The 19916-nt window shown below is 39.5% G+C and overlaps 1 protein-coding gene across 3 annotated transcripts in view; it reads right to left on the bottom strand.

Annotated features, from left to right (window-relative positions):
• Positions 1–228: 228 nt before the first annotated feature.
• Positions 229–19916, bottom strand: part of MYO16 (myosin XVI) — a 623763-nt gene continuing 604075 nt past the window's right edge. For all 3 annotated transcript variants that reach the window (XM_030568459.1, XM_030568449.1, XM_030568467.1), the window contains exon 35: positions 229–1026. In XM_030568459.1, the coding sequence (XP_030424319.1) occupies positions 793–1026 (234 nt within the window). In that variant the 3' untranslated portion in view covers positions 229–792. The remainder of the gene's footprint in view (positions 1027–19916) is intronic.

The raw sequence follows: 19916 nt of genomic DNA, 5'->3' as shown, positions 1-19916 counted from the left end.
CAGTCCACGCATTCAGAAACATTGGGGCATAATAAAGAAGCAGAGCTCTCTAATTCTTGAATGTGAGCAGTATTAACCATCACTGGCAAATGACAGTTTTGCAAGGGTTTCAAGATCTGACGCTAAGGTTGCCATTGCCAGAACACCACCGCAGTGTAAAAACTTTAGGTACATTATTAAGGATAAACCATGAAAAAAAATACCAGCACTGTATTTATTACCTGTATTCTGAAGAAGGAACAACAGCACCAATTGCATAAAGTTGTAAAATACCAGTAATAAACATGTAAATAATTATCATGTTTGCAATTCCAATAAAACACAGACATCTACAAAGAACTATTATATATGGATAGGTAATATAATAAAACCATTCATTGAGATACAAGAAACATCATATTATTGTACTATATAAAACAGCTGTACAGTGTGCACACAGACTTCCCCAATCTCTCCAAACTGTTTGCCAATTACATCTCCGTATCCTCACTCACTCAACACAGAATTTGTTCATTGTCCATGGGAGAGCAGTAGGTAACTATCTTGTATTTTTAAACTATTTACTTATAGTGCAGTTTGTCTCCATATATAAAAAAGGAAATAAACACACATATATACACAAGCGCATACACACACACACAACAGATCTATGTAACGCCTGCTTCCTGTGCTCTTGAATAGATGCTTGTAGAAAATACTGCACGCATTGCAGGGGCAGAAACCTGCTGACTCTGCAGATTGAAATCGTTAGATGGTTTTACTTCTAATACTCCACAAACAAACAAATTAAAATCACATAGTGGTATCCCAGATCCCTGAAGACAGTCTGTTGCAGGGTGTATCTTCTACCTTCTTCAGCAGAGTTGGCTTTTTACAGGGAGGTGGGGGAGGAGCTGTGATTCTTTGCTCGGTGTTGTGCAGGATTTTCTGCCAGTCTCCTCTCTCTTCACACAGCTTTCGCCTCCAGTCCAGGAGTTCCTGCAGTGCAACGCTCTCGTTCTCTGAAAGTCTGAGCTGGTGGATAACCTGTTAATAAGAAGGGAGAGAAAAGAAGAATGCATCAACAGTTAATTATATTGGTAATGTAAAATCATAAAGCTTACACGGGATGCTTTTCAGTACAGAAACTCTTGGCCTGCTGCTAGATCCACAAAGAGATGCAAGTGCCTAACTACCTGCCACTTTAGGCATCTAAGTCCAACATTTATGTGCCACTGAGATCCTCAAAACCTCCACTTAGCTGTAGCCAAACACTGGAGATGCCTAAATTTCTGCCAATGCACACACCTAAACCTTGGCAGAATTCACAAATTAAGCATTGCCTGCCTATCCTGCTTGCAAGGCCTGATCCAGCTAACCTGGACAAAAGGAAGAGTTAGTGGTGCCAGTGCTCCTCCACACCTCTTTTATTCAAATGCCAGTCGTTAGAACACTGGCCCAGGAAGTTAGAGACCAGGTTCAAATCCTCATGTTGCCTGATTTGGAGAAGGGACTTGAATTCAGATCTCCCATATCCCAGGTGAGTGCCATGGGGTTGGGCTTCCTCACTATCTCCTATTGAAGTTATTCCACTTTGGGTAAAATATATAAATAGTCATTGGACCAGGCAGAGAAAATGAGGCTGACTCTATAGTCTGGAGTGGAGTTACCAGAGGTTTACATCAGTGGAAATAAGAAGTAGAATCAGGCCCCATGTGTTTTGTTGGCCTGTAAAGCACATGGACATACATAGCATTGTACAATAATGACTTTCGAAATATAGCAATGAATTGGACTCATAACTGATATTGTTATATTGAATGACCCTGTGCTATGAGAGAACTACTCCCTACTTTACAGATTCTATCAATTTTTGCTGAGTACACACACAGAAAGGGATTAAAAGCTTATTTTCACATCATGAATGGAAATTCTAAAACTGCTTCAATGTGACCAAGCCTAAGTCTTTCTAGATGGTGACTAGCTTCTACTGCTCTCATTTCGTTGTACCCAACTGAACAGATAGGTGGCACGGAACCTTTGCTATACATAAAGCAAACAGTCATCAGAAGTTTTGATGTATAGAACAGCAAGAGTCCCCCTTTTGACATCCCCCCCAACAGGTTTACGCTTAAACAAAGTTACATTCCAACACATAACTGTTTTGTAGCTCATTGCTACCTAGATGTGATCTTTCACACTGATAAATTCTGGATGCTAAAGTTTTGTTAATCTGTTGTTTTACACCCTAGCGATGCTATGTACTGAGCCTGCTAAAAGGGGGTGAGACGGTATCTGTTGGATTAGATTCAGGTAGCATCAAATATCACTAATCATTCTGGGTAAATTAGTGCCTCATCCTGATGTGAATCTATAGATCTACCAGTGTGTGTGTAAATGGTAGTTCTTCCTCCCCAAATGGCAAAGCATATCACCTTGGGAAAAATTCAGTCTATTGCAAACAATGTGCAGCTCTCTATAAAACCAGTAGAGTTGCACCCACTTATAGCAAGGGCACCTTGGTATGTAGGGGATGTATTGAGATGATCTACTGGAGGTGAAGGTGATACTCTTCATGTTATATTTGAAATAGGAGAGACATTTACCATCTCTCTTCTATTTGTAAGAAGTATACATCTCTCCCAAAGACACTTCTCACCTTAAGCTTTAAAAATAGATATTTTACACTGGAAATAAAAGAAAAATCAAACAATTTATAACATAGAAATAGACATGCTTGGCATCTGCCTCCCAAGAGTGTCCAGTCTGAGAGTTACAGAACTCAAGTTTACATCCTGACACAGCGAGAAACTTCGAAAAAACACTGTACGCATGACCCAGCAATACATGCAAAATATTTAGGCCTGTCCACACTGGGAAATGGACCATATTTTTAAGCACTTGTCTTTAAAATGTTATCAGGCAATATAGCTGTGCTCACAGCAGTTCTTCTGCAGTGATGGCCCTCTGCAGCTGCCCAGGGAGCAGGATTTGCCCCTAATCATATGTGCCTGAAGAACTACATGTAATCTGCTTAGTTCCCTGGTGATCTGTAATACTACTTGTCGTAGATACGTATTAGCTTTATAATCTCTCTGTCATATTAGGCATAAATCAGCTATAACTATAATATCAGTATAATCTCAGATTTTGCTCAGTCCCAACTCTCATGAGCATCAGCAAAAGGTTTACTTGTCTATGACCTGTGTAAGGACCTCCTATTTTTATCTATTTAAATGTTCATAGTTGTGGGAAATTATGAAGGGTCAGGCAATTATTTAGAGACAGTAGACACTGAGATATATAAAGTGAAAGCTTTATAATGGTTTAAACACAAACTGTCAACTAGCATATGGACAAGAGTGAATCAGTGCGTATCGTGAATTTGGACTTTCAGAAAGCCTTTGACAAGGTCCCTCACCAAAGGCCCTTAAGCACAGTAGGCAGTTATGGGTTACGAGAGAAGGTACATTCATGGATCAGTAAATGGTTAAAAGATAAGAAATGAAGGGTAGGAACAAGTGGTCAGTTTTCACAGTGAAGAGAGGTAAATAGTGGGGTCACCCAAGAATTTGTACTGGGATCTGTGCTGTTCAACATATTCATAAATCACCTGGAAAAGGGGGTAAACAGTGAGGTGGCAAAGTTTGCAGATGATACAAACTTACTCAAAGATAGTTCAGGCCAAAGCTGACTATAAAAAGATACAAAGATCTCTCACAAAACTGGGTGATTGGACAATAAAATGGCAGAAATTCAATGCTGATAATGCATACTGGAAAAGTAAAATCCCAACTATACATACAAAATGATGGGGTCTAAATTAGCTGTTACCTCACAAGAAAGAGAGCTGGGAGTCACCGTGGAAAGTTCTCTGAAAATATCTGCTCAATGTGCAGCAGCAGTCAAACAAGCTAGCATAATGTTAAGAATCATTAGGAAAGGGATAGATAATAAAATAGAAAATATCGCTGTGCCACCACATGAATCCGTATTATGTCCACACCTTGAATACTGCGTGCTGTTGTGGTCACCCCATCTCAAAAAAGATATACTAGAATTTGAAAAAGTACAGAGAAAGGCAACAAAAATGATTAGGGATATGGAACAGCTTCCATATGAGGAGAGATTTAAAAAACTGGGACTATTCTTCTTAGAAAAGGGACAACTAAGGGGCAATGTGATAGAAGTCTATACAATCATAAATGGTGTTGGAAAAGTGCATAAGGAAGTGTTATTTACCACTTCATATAACACAAGAACCGGAGGTCTCCCAATGCAATTAACAGGCAGCAGGTTTAAACAGACAAAAATTACTTCTTCACACAATGCACAGTCAACCTGTGGAACTCATCGCCAGAGGATATTGTGAAGGCCAAAAGTATAAGTGGATTACGAAAAAAATCAGATAAGTTCATGGATGATAGCCTCATCAATGGCAATCTGTAACCCCATGCTTTGGGTGTCCCGAAACTCTGACTCCTAGAAGCTGGGACTGGACAACAGGGGATGAATAACTCAATAAACTGCCTGATTCTGTTCATTCCCACTGATGCAGCTGGCTCTGGCCACTGTCAGAAGACAGGATACTTGGCTAAGTGGACCATTGGTCTGACCCAGAATGGCCATTCTTATCATCTTCTGTTCTAACATCATATGTCAAAATATACAAAGTAAATATCCTTTAATTAAACTCTAATAAGTTCTCAGCCTCATTTTTCTTTGCCGATTTGTAAATTTCAATTATTTCCCAAGGATTTTTTTAAAATTTGTTTGTGTGTGTTCAGTGAAATCAACGCTTACCAACATTTACTGACAAAAATCTAAGCCTTCCAAGTCTATTCATAACGATCTGGGGCGGGGGGCGGGGGGCGGGGGGGGAGGAAGGGAAGGCAAACAACTACCTGGCTAAAGAGGAGCTTTCAACAATGTTTTTTTTTAAAGTTATGCCCTGGCCATGCTGGAAGACACTAGCCAGAACAGCAAACTTACCTGAATTAACTAGAGGACTTTTTAGATAACATTATAAGCTCAATAAACATTTTGTCTCAGTGTTACAGAAACTACACTGTCCTCCACTCTCACATACTCCAGAAAACCAGCTAAAGATTGAATCCAGATGATTTACTGGAAAATAAAATGCTCAACATATATTGTTAAAAGGATATTGCCAACCCCTTGAGGTACCCAAATTTACCTTCCATTTTCTGTGGGGATGGGTGTATTGGGAGAAAAGAAGCACATTTGGAACTTAGTGTAGGTCATATAGATTCATGAGTTGGTATCACTGTAGCACAGGATTGGAAGTGATATTAAGATAAGGGCTAATTTCTATGTACTTTGATGGGCTTTGGATCATGGTCAAAACCCAAATTGACAAGACAGGGTACAATTTCATTTTTTTTTTTTACTGTTACCATGCATATCTCTGAAGACAATAATAAGCAGTTCTGCTATATCACATAAGGTCCCCTTTTAAGGACTGAGGGAGGTAAAGGGGGCCCAAAGGCTTTTATACCAGTATTGAGCATAATGCTATGACAGGTGCTAATACATCTCAAGAGGAAGTTGAATTAGAATGTCAGCTAAAAGCTTTCATTTATAGAGCTTCAATAAATAAATAAAGTTGTACATAAATGATGAGAGTTAAATGTATTTGATGTCAAAGCAGTTCCTTTAAAAACTCCTCCTAAGGTGCTATCAGGTATATTAAAATGATTACATTTTACGGTATTACTTTAATGAAACAGTAAGGAATTTTCATCTTTGAAAGATACATAGACGCGTTTGAACTGAGAAGGCTTTGTTGCTATTCTGTAACTGAGAAACAAAGGCACACAGGTGCAGGATGAAAAGTAAGAACAATCTGACTGCACAAAGAAATTGACAAATGCATCCTATTTATAGCATGTAGAAATTGTGGAAGCTTTATGATACTGGCACCACTTGTGCGTGTTGTAGTTAACGTTGTGTCAGCATTTTCATTATACACTCCATTTTTCATTTTACAATGGACATAAAAATTTGGTCCAAGTTGCAAATGGATATACATCTTTTTTATTTTATTTTTTTGTTAACCAGAACTGAAAAAAAATCTGTTTGGCCATTTAAAAATTGTACACGTATCTTTCTCAAATCTTTAACCATTGGGAGACTGAAACATGTATACATACACCCTTTTAAATAACCATTTGGCTAGTAATCTGGAAAGTATTAGTATTTTAACTTGTATGGTCAAACAAGCAATGCAACAAGAAACATTAAATCTTTATTGGGTTTGTTAACATACTTAGATTTGGATGAACAATTAAGAGAATGATCTAGTGGATACATTTTCCTCTTTTCTGTTCATGAATTGACTTATGAAAAGCTAACAATTTTCTCAAGTTTATTCATTATATAAAGAGATTTACTGAACCATTTCTGTGAATGATTCTTAGTCTGTAGCATAATATTAAAAATGCAAGCTGTGCTTCTCAGTGATGACAGAATACATATTTTGCTAAGGACAAGCAGAAGAGGACATAGGGAATGGGTAAGACCTTATTATTGTGTATAAGTATAGAGCTTGTCATGAAAATTGAACTGAGAAAACCTGGTGTATTTATTGGCAGGAGAGAGACTGTACCAAATTTAGACTGGAATTTTAAACAGTTTAGCACCCAACTCAATGCTCAATGGAAGTTTAGCAACCTAGTCTCTCGGACCCTTTGGAAATGTACTTTGCATTTTCACAGAGAGAGCTGGTGGTTGAAATGGGGATGTGTGTGTGTGGTGGGTGGAGGGAAGGTAGAGGAAGAGGAAAACAACGATACTTATAGGCCTGGAGGGGAGCAGGGCTGTTTGTGGAAGGGGACTGTGTTAAGGAGACAAATGGTACATGAAGAGTCAGATCTGGGGGAAGGATTCTCAGTCCCTGAGTCCCAATCTTTTTGTCCATTAAAGTCGTTCCCTTCACTCCTGAACTCAGTTCCCTTGGCAGTGCTGCTTCCCTGTACAGCAAAGCCAAGACAGTAATGCCATGAAGACCCTTTCAAGCATTCATGCCCAAATTAGCATGCAGCCCAACAAATTTTAAGAAGCAGTGATAGCTGTGGCCAAGTATCCACCAATGAGAAATCGTAACACAAGTCTAGTCTCTCTTATCTCACCAACTCTTTACGACCAATAGAATTGTAGCACACAAAGTAGATGTAGAGGAAGGATGATGAGTGACTGTGTTCCTATGATGGCAAAAAGGCCTTAATTAAGAATGACCAGAACTAGTGACTTGGTTCTGTCTATCTGTAATCATGAGTAGCAGTTATAACAACACTTGATAATTTATCTTAATTATAATCTTCAAGTGGTAGTCTACACAAGATTTTAGTGAATTTTAACTATGTGGAAGATTCTGTTATTCTATCACTTAGATCATTTGGAACAAAACAAAAATAATAAAGGTGCCACAGAGGGCAAACATTTTTAAAGGATCAATTTAAAATTAAGTATCAGAGGGTAGCTGTGTTAGTCTGGATCTGTAAAAGCAGCAAAGAATCCTGTGGCACCTTATAGACTAACAGACGTTTTGGAGCATGAGCTTTCGTGGGTGAATACCCACTTCCTCAGATGCATGTAATGGAAATATCCAGGGGCAGGTATATATATGTGTGCTAGCAAGCAAGCTAGAGATAACGAGGTTAGTTCAATCAGGGAGGATGAGGCCCTGTTCTAGCAGTTGAGGTGTGAAAACCAAGAGAGGAGAAACTGGTTCTGTAATTGGCAAGCCATTCACAGTCTTTGTTCAATCCTGAGCTGATGGTGTCAAATTTGCAGATGAACTGAAGCTCAGCAGTTTCTCTTTGAAGTCTGGTCCTGAAGTTTTTTTGCTGCAGGATGGCCACCTTAAGGTCTGCTATAGTGTGGCCAGGGAGGTTGAAGTGCTCTCCTACAGGTTTTTGTATATTGCCATTCCTAATGTCTGATTTGTGTCCATTTATCCTTTTCCGTAGAGACTGTCCAGTTTGGCCGATGTACATAGCAGAGGGGCATTGCTGGCATATGATGGCGTATATTACGTTGGTGGATGTGCAGGTGAATGAACCAGTGATGGTGTGGCTGATCTGGTTAGGTCCTGTGATGGTGTCGCTGGTGTAGATATGTGGGCAGAGTTGGCATCGAGGTTTGTTGCATGGATTGGTTCCTGAGCTAGAGTTATTATGGTGTGGCGTGCAGTTGCTGGTGAGAATATGTTTCAGGTTGGCAGGTTGTCTGTGGGCAAGGATTGGCCTGCCACCCAAGGCCTGTGAAAGTGTGGGATCATTGTCCAGGATGGGTTGTAGATCCTTGATGATGCGTTGGAGGGGTTTTAGCTGGGGGCTGTATGTGATGGCCAGTGGAGTCCTGTTGGTTTCTCTCTTGGGTTTGTCTTGCAGTAGGAGGCTTCTGGGTACACGTCTGTTTCCTTATTTCCTCGTGTGGGTACTGTAGTTTTGAGAATGCTTGGTGGAGATTTTGTAGGTGTTGGTCTCTGTCTGAGGGGTCAGAGCAGATGCGGTTGTACCTCAGTGCTTGGCTGTAGACAATGGATCGTGTGATGTGCCCGGGATGGAAGCTGGAGGCATGAAGGTAGGCATAGCGGTCGGTGGGTTTTCGATATAGGGTGGTGTTAATGTGACCATCACTTATTTGCACCGTGGTGTCAAGAAAGTGGACCTCCCGTGTAGATTGTTCCAGGCTGAGGTTGATGGTGGGGTGGAAGCTGTTGAAATCATGGTGGAATTTTTCCAGAGTCTCCTTCCCATGGGTCCAGATGATGAAGATGTCATCAATGTAGCGTAGGTAGAGAAGAGGTGTGAGTGGACGAGAGCTGAGGAAGCGTTGTTCCAGGTCGGCCATGAAGATATTGGCATATCTCACCAGCAACTGCACGCCACACCATAATAACTCTAGCTCAGGAACCAATCCATGCAACAAACCTCGATGCCAACTCTGCCCACATATCTACACCAGCGACACCATCACAGGACCTAACCAGATCAGCCACACCATCACTGGTTCATTCACCTGCACATCCACCAACGTAATATACGCCATCATATGCCAGCAATGCCCCTCTGCTATGTACATCGGCCAAACTGGACAGTCTCTACGGAAAAGGATAAATGGACACAAATCAGACATTAGGAATGGCAATATACAAAAACCTGTAGGAGAGCACTTCAACCTCCCTGGCCACACTATAGCAGACCTTAAGGTGGCCATCCTGCAGCAAAAAAACTTCAGGACCAGACTTCAAAGAGAAACTGCTGAGCTTCAGTTCATCTGCAAATTTGACACCATCAGCTCAGGATTGAACAAAGACTGTGAATGGCTTGCCAATTACAGAACCAGTTTCTCCTCTCTTGGTTTTCACACCTCAACTGCTAGAACAGGGCCTCATCCTCCCTGATTGAACTAACCTCGTTATCTCTAGCTTGCTTGCTAGCACACATATATATACCTGCCCCTGGATATTTCCATTACATGCATCTGAGGAAGTGGGTATTCACCCACGAAAGCTCATGCTCCAAAATGTCTGTTAGTCTATAAGGTGCCACAGGATTCTTTGCTAATTTAAAATTAATTTTAACTCAAAGTAAATTATAGATTTACATGTAAATTATCAGATATTTGATTCTGTAATCAAAGATCAAGTGCTTTAATATTAGGGATAAGTTTTATTATTGAATCTCTGCTTTAAGTCTCAAACTCAATGCAGCCTTAACTATAAACCCCATCGCCAGTGCCTCCATAATAAACATAAATGTCTATTAAGCTCAATTTTGTTCATTTATGTAATTCTGTTTTTTGGGGTCACTCTCTCTTTGGAAGAATTCAGTTTTTGTTAAATAATTCACACAGTACGTAAATCAATTTGTTGGTCATTTGTCATTGTATTGTTTTTTCTATTAACTATTCACCTGAAGGTGAAAAGAGGCATTTAATGACATTTATGGAAATTAAAACAGACAAATAATTCTACGTGCCCAAATAATAACAGCTCAGTATTCTGAAATGCAAATTTAATTTCAGTAATTTTTGTATGGGGCTAGTAAAAATCATTAATTAACATACATAACCATTACAGAAACTGGCATTTTGCCACAGTGTAGTTTCTATGGTAAATATTGACTGTAAAACTGTGCTCCATAGACATTTGTATAAAATAACTACAGCTTATTTTGCTTCTATAAATATATTACCGATTATGTTCATTTAATGACTTTATCTACCATGGTGTTGCTTTAAACTAACCATCAGCAGATTCTGGCAATTACCATAGTTTTGTTCTTCCTCCATGAGTATTTTACATTAATAATAAAGTCAAACTCACATAATGGAAGCCACATGGGAGATTAAATAGCAGAAGTATCTAAGAGTGGCTTTTTTTTCCTCCTTACAATCTGATTAGTTTTTAAAGCTACTCCCAAAAGAAACTTAACATGTTTTATAGTAAGAAATTATAATTAACTCTTTAAAAGCTGAATTGCCCTGACAGAGATTTCCTAGATTTAAAGCCAGAAGGGACCCCTACAATCATCTAGTTTGACCTCCTGTGTAACACAGACCATAAGATTTCAAACAGTAATTCCTGCAGAAATTATTATTCCTAAAGGAATTATTCTCCCTACTATGTAAGTGATTACTAGTGAGCTGAATAACTTGTGGTTTAATTTTGCATGTCATGCCTCTCTCTCACAAGCACCTGTTTCCAACTCCTTCTCCTTAACCATTCCCTCCTTAGGGTATGTTTACATGGCAACTAGACACCTGCGGCTGGCCTGTGCCAGCTGACTTGCATCCACGGGGTTCGGACAAAAAGGCTGTTTAATTACGATCAGGCTTAGGCTGCAGCCTGAGCTCTGAGACCCTCCCACCTTGCAGGGACCTAGAGCTGGGTTGTAGCCCAAGTCTTAACATCTACACAGCAATTAAACAGACCCTTAGCCTGAGTCCTGTGAGCCCGAGTCAGCTGGCACAGCCAGCCACAGGTTTTTAATTGCAGCACAGACATACCCTTAGTGCCCTGAATCCCTCTCCAACTGCCAGATCTGCCCACAAACCTCATGTGTGTCCTGATCTGACTATATCCAGGCTGTAGTACCCTCCTGTCTGTTATCTATACTTGACTTCCTTTCAATTGCTCATAGTTCTTGGTTTCAAACTCTTTTCTCCAGACACATTTCCACAAATCCTCCTCTAGCTGACAAACCCTTCTGCTATCTACTTCCAGAAACCCAATCTCAGCCTCAGCTGCGGAACCCACTGCAACCTCTCCAAGAACTAGGTCTTGCTCTTCTTGCCCAGGCGTCACTAACCTGGAAAACAGGAACCAAACTATGGGTTAAATAATAAAAAAAATGCATTTAAAGTTAAACAGAAGGAAAATCCCTCCCCCCCTCCAAGACAACAAGGATATGTTAAAATCTCCTTTAAATAAATCAAATCAATATGTTAATCTGTGTTTCACTGGGAACCCACCACTGGTAATTTAAGATCACAGCAGGGAGCAGAGATCAGCTATGATAAATTAGTTTACATGCTTCTACATTCCATTTCAAATAGAAGTGTGCAACTGGGACCCAAGCCGAATCATACGAAGTGCGTATTCACCCACGAAAGCTCATGCTCCAATACGTCTGTTAGTCTATAAGGTGCCACAGAACTCTTTGTCGCTTTTTACAGATCCAGACTAACACAGCTACCCCTCTGATACTTGACAATTCTCTTGTGAATTTTGGGACTTGCATTTTTTAAACACTGTCCCCTTGGACTCAATAACTTGATATTGGATCTGCATTGGAGAAGTGATCTGAGTTAATCATTCCCACAAACTGCTGATGACTTTCAATGGTTTCATTGGAACAACATATTTCGTAATATACAAAATTCCTCATAATTTAAAATCATAAATGATAAATAAATAACTGTCAAATGCTTGAGGCCAGATACTTATGCTGGTATACATCTGGAATAATTTTTGAAGGGTCATTGGAGTTATACCAGTTTAACTTCAATGTGAGAGGAGAATCAGGGGCATAATTAATACAGACTGTATTCACCTTCTTGTGAATGAGAGCAAAATCTGTCCCTTTATGTTTAAATTGCATGTTATCAAATCATATAACAATGTTCTCTACCATTATTTTCATACACCAGACATACTCAGCTAGATTTAGGAACAAATACTGTATAAATCACTATCACAGGAAGTCATAACATAGCTGGATATTTAAAAGCACTGAATAATCTTCTAAACAGTAACAAACTTCCTATATATGCAGTCTACAATAAGGATAACAAGATGATATACTTCTGAGAATAAGTGATTGCTGTAAGGAGCAGGAAGGAATACTACCACACATGAACACCATTTCATAGGCAAGTTTCTCTTTCCTTTCAAGCACCAAGTATCGGTCACTTCCAGAGGCCAGTTCCAACCTGGCAAATCCCATGTCCTGTCCTAATTTCAGAAATCAACTATTCTTCTCTGCTTCCAGCTGTTATTGACCTTGGGTCTGATTCAACTCCCATTCAAGTTAATTAAAAGACTCTCTTTGATATCAGTGAGCATTGGATCAGATCCCTTGTCACTAGTGAAATTCACAATTCATTGTTCAAATATCATAATTTAATATCAATGAATGATCCAAATATTTTATTTTAAATACATTTGTATATCTATTTTAAAAAGTGTACTTTTAAGTATAAATTGGTCTCTGATTAGTGAAAGCACACAATAAGATTGTTTGCTCAAAATGGATTTGATCAACTGTAGTACAGTGAGTGGAGATTCTTACGGCATCAAAAACTAACAGATAAAGTGGTTGAGTTGGCATCTGTTGTTTGGTATAAAAGAAATAATCAAGATTCTGGTGTTAAAAGTTTTCAGACAAGTGATGTTTCACAGGAACACAATTAGTAACAATATAAATTTAAGACAAAGCCTCTCTCCCAGTACAATTTTATGTCAAGTTGTATCGTCTAACAATTTTACACAATAGTCTCTATTCATTTTCTTACTGGTACTTTGGAAGTGTTAAAACTTTAATATGGAAGTATGTTTGTTCTTTTTTATGCATAAAATGTATTTGACTAAACAACTAGGTAACTAGCTTGATTTATTTTGGACAACAACATAATTTTGTTTCTGAAAAAAATTTGTTTGAATTTCTTTTTTCATCCTTTTCTGGACTGCATTGCTTTAATGTTAATCTCTCTCTCTGTAACTACTAGTCAGTTAATTCCTTCTATCCTGGGACAAAAATGAGCAGAGAAAGCATTCAGCATCATGAGGGACCAAACTCTAAATTATAAAATAATTTTAATATGAATAATTTTCTTGTTCTGGCTGTGTTCCCGCCATATCTGATCCTAAGAGGCTCTGCAATTCCAATGAACTCAGTGACAGATGGATCCGATTTTTCAGTCATTTGTCTTTATACTTTCTGCATTATATCTATGACGGATAATAAAATTATACTAATCAATTTCACTTTTGATTCTAGTTGGCTTCACTTTCTTCTTCTCATTTGTTAGCAGGAGGCTACCATGTTGCCTTAAATATTTTATTGGAAAATTGGATTTAAAAAGCACAGAATGTATTGTTAACACAAGCACACACACACAATTTTGGAAACAGGCACTGAGAAGCAATTTGCCTCAGAGAGAATGATAACACCATATTGACTAAATGACCTCCTGGGTATAAAAGGGGTTCATGCCTGTCATGGTATAACCCCCACTCTGAACCTTAGCATCCAAAAGATGGGGTACCAGCATGAATCCCCCTAAGCTTAATTATCAGCTTAGATCTTGTAGTGCTGCCACCAACCAGGACTTGCAGTGCCTGGTACACTCTGGTCCCCCCAAAACCTTCCCAGAGGACCCCAAGACCCAGACCCCCTGGATCTTAACACAAGGAAGGTAAACCCTTTCCCCCACCGTTGCCTCTCCCAGGCTTTCCCTCCCTGAGTTACCCTGGAAGATCACTATGATTCAAACTCCTTGAATCTTAAAACAGAGAGGAATGTACCTTCCCCCCCTTCTCTTTTCCCCTCCCCAAGAGGTAATACAGATTCAAGCTCTGTGAATCTAAAACAGAGGAATTCCACCTTCCCCCCTCCCTTCTCTCTCCCTTTCTCCCACCAATTCCCTGGTGAGTATAGACTCAATTCCCTTGAGCCTCAACAAGTGGAAAAAATCAATCAGGTCTTAAAAAAGAAAAGCTTTTAGTAAAAGAAAGAAAAAAGTAAAAATTGTCTCTGTAATCAAGATGGTAAATGTTACAGGGTCTTTCAGCTTATAGACACTAGAGAGAAGCCTTCCCCCCAGCACAAATACAAATTAAAATTCTTCCAGCAAAATACACACTTGCAAATAAAGAAAACAATCAAAAAGACTAAACTGCCTTTCCACTTGTACTTACTACTTGAACAGAAAAGTAGAGAGCCTGTAGATACGTCTGGTCACTCTCAGAACCCAGAGAGAACAACGGACAAACAAACAACACAAAACAAAGACTCCCCCCCACCGAGATTTGAAAGTATCTTGTCTTTTGATTGGTCCTCTGGTCAGGTGTTCCAGGTTCACTGCTTGTAACCCTTTACAGGTAAAAGAGACATTAACCCTTAAGTATCAGAGGGGTAGTCATGTTAGTCTGGATCTGTAAAAGCAGCAAAGAGTCCTGTGGCACCTTATAGACTAACAGACGTTTTGGAGCATGAGCTTTCGTGGGTGAATACCCATGCATCTGACGAAGTGGGTATTCACCCACGAAAGCTCATGCTCCAAAACGTCTGTTAGTCTATAAGGTGCCACAGGACTCTTTGCTGCTTTTATTAACTTTGAACTATCTGTTTATGACAATGCCCTATACAAGTTGCAGCATATTCCCCTATATGTGCCATGTCATGGCTCCCTCTTACTTCCTTTTGGGCACTGCATGTCCCCAAGGGAGTATGGATGGGGAAGTCGCTCTGAAACCAGGATATGCAGTTCTTCCTGGCTGTTACGTAGGTTGCAAAAGGTAGGAGGATGGCGAAGAAATAAAAACACTACTTGGGCCCCTCCCCCCTACTCTACTCCCATGTAAGCACAGGGTGAATCTGGCTCAAAGTAAATACTCATAATTGTCACCTGCATATGTTCTTGCTCTTTCTGATTAACTTCATCTTCCACATCCCAGTCCAACATAAATCCGTTCCCTACCCCATGATGCCCTTTACAAAGAACATTAGTAGTTTGGAATATAAACCACAATATCCAAGACGTCAGAAAAAACTTTAACTATCCAAGTCATGGACATCATTCATTTTTTCACTCCAGAATGTTTATGTTACAGCTGGGGTGATAGAGAGTTCATTTGTGACACGTGAGGATAATAGAAATTCAAGCCACTGAAAAAGTGGTGTTGCTTTTGACATATTTCCTCTTTATTTCCCAGGTAAAAGAGTTGCTGTATGGCTATGTGGGCCCATCATATAGTGTCAAGCTGGACAGCTTGTAGCCTGTGGGTACAGGTGTTGTCTAGGTCTAACATAGGTATAGGCTGTAAAGCAATGAGGATAGAAGCCACAGGCAATAGCTTAGCTAAATTAATCAAGGCACGAGGCCCCAGAAGCCTTAGCATAAGCAGCTAACTCAGCATAACCCTAGGTCATAAGATAGGGCAAGACAGAATGCTGTAATGACTAAACTGCTGATAGGTAACCCCAAAATGCTAGTTTATACCAGCCTGAGATATTTAAAATTAGGAATATCAGCAGATGTCCGACCACAAGAATACCATGGCAACTAATTGATGTCGATGCTATCTATGGGAGAAGGGTACCTGAGGGTAAGGAAATACAAAAAAAGACAAGGGGATGAAACCCCCTACTGAATAATGATTAAGCATAGTGGCATCAATGTAACATTATAAAAGTTGTATCCCAGCCTGTGTGCCTTTGGAGATATAACTCCTGGGAGCTGTCAGAATGATGGTGACGAGGAAGAAGAGGATGATGATGAAAATAATGACTAACACTCCAGCTACTTCTGTGGTGAGTATATGGATGGTCAAATGCTCATTCTGTCTTATTTCTATCTACCTTGCTGGGTTGGAGTGTTTGTAACTTTGCTAACACTGCTAATAAAACTATTACAAATACAGAAGGATTTCCTAAGTGTGAGTTTTGCAACCATGCACATCAGGGTTCCCAACTGAACAATAATTCTAATAAGACTGGGCCTGATTTTGGGATAAGAACCTACCAAAGCTCAGAGTCTTAATTGGGAATTCTTGAGTAATCAATATGAATAATATACAATCAATAGATCAGGCAAAAAGTGCCACTGATTCAACGGAGCATCACTGAGGATCTGGCTATTGATATAAAGGAACATAGTTTTCAAAAGGATAATTTTTAGGGTGCTTTTTTGCATCTATATTTTACACCTACAGTCTCATCCTACAACCCAATTTCTGGGTGCGGATCAGGTACTCAGTGGCGCAAGTACTCAGACTGGGTTCCACAATTAATTTTTGCAGGGGTAAATGGTATCTGCAAGAGTGGAGGCTGGTGTTCAGTGTTCAGCCCTTTTGAACCTTTATCTCATAATGACATATCAATGTGTCTGTGACCACAGTAACCTAGATCGTTAGACCCAGAGAGCTTCCAGACAGGGTGAAAGTCATTTCAGTGGTCAAACAATGGCACTGTGTTTTGGAGGGCGGGGAAGTGATGTGTAAAGTCCAGGAATATTAGGGCTGTGATAAGCCCAGCAGTAAAACCAGAAGATCTAAGTATATATTTATTTGTATGATTGCCAGGCTGTATTCCCTGACCAGGTACGAAGAATATCAGAGGGAAAGCATGTGATAATTACAAAAATGTTGGGCCAAATTGTTCCCGACTCTTAGGGAAAAAATTGAGTTGATAAAGGAGAATTAATACTTACTATGAGTTATAAGTATAAAAGCTAACATGCTTATTGAATTAAATGAAAATGAATAGTTTGATTAGACGTTATGTCTGGTGGCTGGACTTAAACCAAGATATTGTAAGAATGACTAGTCAATGTGTATTCTGTAGTCATAAGCTAGTTCCATGAGGTGCATATTCTTTCTTACCACAGCTCATGAACTCTGGCCTACTGAAAAAACAATGCTGTGGTCAATGTGATATTCCTAAGAATTGAAACATGGATCCCCTGCAATTTGTTGAGGTCTTGCTGTATGCAGCAACTTCCTCCTGTCTGTGATTAGGGCCCTCCTCCCTTCACATGAGGTGTCATCACAAATTCTATTACGTTTCTCACAGTGAACCCAAACACCAATGCAATATCCAGGGATCGGCAACCTCTGGCATGCGGTTAGCCAGGGTTCAAAAAAAGAATTAGATAAGCTCATGAAGGATAGGTGCTGTGAGCCAAGATGATCAGGGACACAACACCATACTCTGAGTGTCCCTAAGCTTCTAACCGCCAGAAGCTGGGACAGGATGGCAGAGGACTTATCTCTTGATAAATTGCCCTGTTCTGTTCATTTCTTCTAAAGTATCTATTACTAGCCACTGTTGAAAGATAAGATACTAGGTTAGATGGACCATTGTTCTGACCGAATATGGCCATTTTTATGTCTTTCTCTCTGGCCTTGACAAATCCAATCTTGCCCTGATCATATCCATTCAGAATTCTGCTGCAAATATCATTTTCCTAGCCCATTGCTTTGACTATGTTACCCCTCTCTTTGAATTCCTGCACTGGCTCCCCCTTCTCCACTGTATCAAACTGCTTGTATTCACTTTCAAGGCCAGTTCTTACCCTGCCTATCATCTCTCATTCACTGCTGATGCTCATCTCTGCTCGGTTCATAATGCCTTCCTTCACTGTTCACTTCATAAATTTCCAAACAAGACCCTATATGCTTTCTCCCATGCTACTCCACACACTTTTTGGAGGAACTCCTCATCAGTGTCCACACAGCTACCTCATTAGCCACCTTTAAAGCCCTCCTCAAAATTCTTCTTTGCCTATAAACAATTTGACAATAGTTAGGCTGCTGGTGTGCAAAGACTCTTACATACCATGCTGACAAATACTGTCTCAGTGTTTACTTGTACATTCCCATCTGTTTGTATCCATTTGCTGTCTCTTGTCTTATACTTAGATTGTAAGCTCCTTGGGGCAAGGACTGTTTTTTTTTTTGCTCTTTGTTTGTACAGCACCTAGCACAAGGGGTACTAGCCCATGACTAAGACTCCTAGGCCCTACAGTAATTCAAACAAATAATAATAATGACAGAAGGAGAAGAAGAAGAAGAAATAATTCAAGTTTTCCTCCGTTGTCTGCAATGCATTTCTATATAATGGACTGGATCAAAAGCTTAGAATCAAACACTGAATTTTGGATGTGCAGATGAGTGCCCTCTTCACCAACATACCATGGATTGAACCTGGAGAACTCCAGAACTAAAACATAAGCTGTTACAGCTTGAGGTAAAGCTCTATAACTGGCGGCTGTAGCACCTCATATACTCTGTGGATCAACACAGAAGGGGTCCTGTAACTCACAATCACCAGTGGGTTACATTTACAACATACTTGGACTGAATTTTGCACTTCTGTCCATCTCTGCATATAAACACAGAGTGTAGCTAGTACTGCGTGGATATATGAGGAGAGAAGAAGGCAGAAGTAGTCTTCACTACCCTCCTGTCAGCAAAACCACAATTCCACTAGCTGAACGTGAGGACAAGAAGAGTCAAGCACTGGAAAGTGCAGAGCTTTCTCTGTTAAAGGATGTAGCAGTTGTTGCTTAATAGTCATGACATTTCCCATGATGCATGTACACCACTGATTCATATATAACATAACTCTGCCTTATTTAACTCTGTGAAGCCTCTTGCAATATATTTTTGTCTGAAAAGCCGGATAAAAAATAAAGTTATAGTGTGTTATAACTCTTCATTTTTGTCCAGGGGTGAGATTACAAAAAGATTTCTTTGCAGTTACTGTCAAAACAACAAACCTGAAAACAATTTATGGTAGTTCTCGATTCAGATCAATGATATATAGGGTATTATATGTCATCTCTTGGATGTTGTATGTCTATAAAGGTGTTAGTGATTTTTTTATTAAAGACTAGACTTGCTCGATTGCCACATTTTTCTTCAAAGATGATCAAAGATTTCTGGCAGCTAATGGCTGAACATGACAGACATTAATAATGAATTTTAGAGCCATTTAGAGCAGTGACAACAGGATAAGGGTAACAACTCACAGCAGTATCCAGGATTAATTTTTTTTAACTTCTGAACATTCAACAAAAAGAAGTGATTGACAACAAATATTAAATCAAGTATGAACAAATAGGGCCCTGGAAACTGTAATGAATATGTAGTTCTTTCTGAAAGGATAGACTGCTGGAAGCAATACTATTTCACAAAATAAGAACTATGGCTTAAACCATAATGAAACAATAAATACATTCTTAACAAATGTGAAAACATGTTTTCCCATTTTTCATTGTCAGATGTTGGCTGCTTTTTTATGGCAATATACCCGATGAGGGTTTATTTATTTATTTAAATAGAAGAGTAGGTGTGTTGATTCTCTAATTCAGAAATTGGTGAAAAAACAGCCATCATTATTGACCTCACTGCCTTAAGCCCTGGTGACAGTAGAACCAGACATTTCAGAAAGGGGAACTCTAAAATCTCATGGTAGGATGTACACTTCCCAGACATTATTCTATGTAGGAGGCTGGTTGGCTACTAATGGCTGTTTTATTTAATGTATCACTATGGATCCAATACTGGAAACTGATAAGTACCCTCAGCACTCACTGACGTCAAGTGAATCACTACTCAAAGCTTAAACCAATCTCCAAAAGAGGTTTCACAGCTCTTGGTGGCAATTCTTTTACTTTTTCCC

Source organism: Gopherus evgoodei, chromosome 1, assembly GCF_007399415.2.
Source record: "Gopherus evgoodei ecotype Sinaloan lineage chromosome 1, rGopEvg1_v1.p, whole genome shotgun sequence".
NCBI lineage: Eukaryota > Metazoa > Chordata > Testudines > Testudinidae > Gopherus > Gopherus evgoodei.
This window is presented reverse-complemented; position numbering and strand designations above follow the sequence as displayed.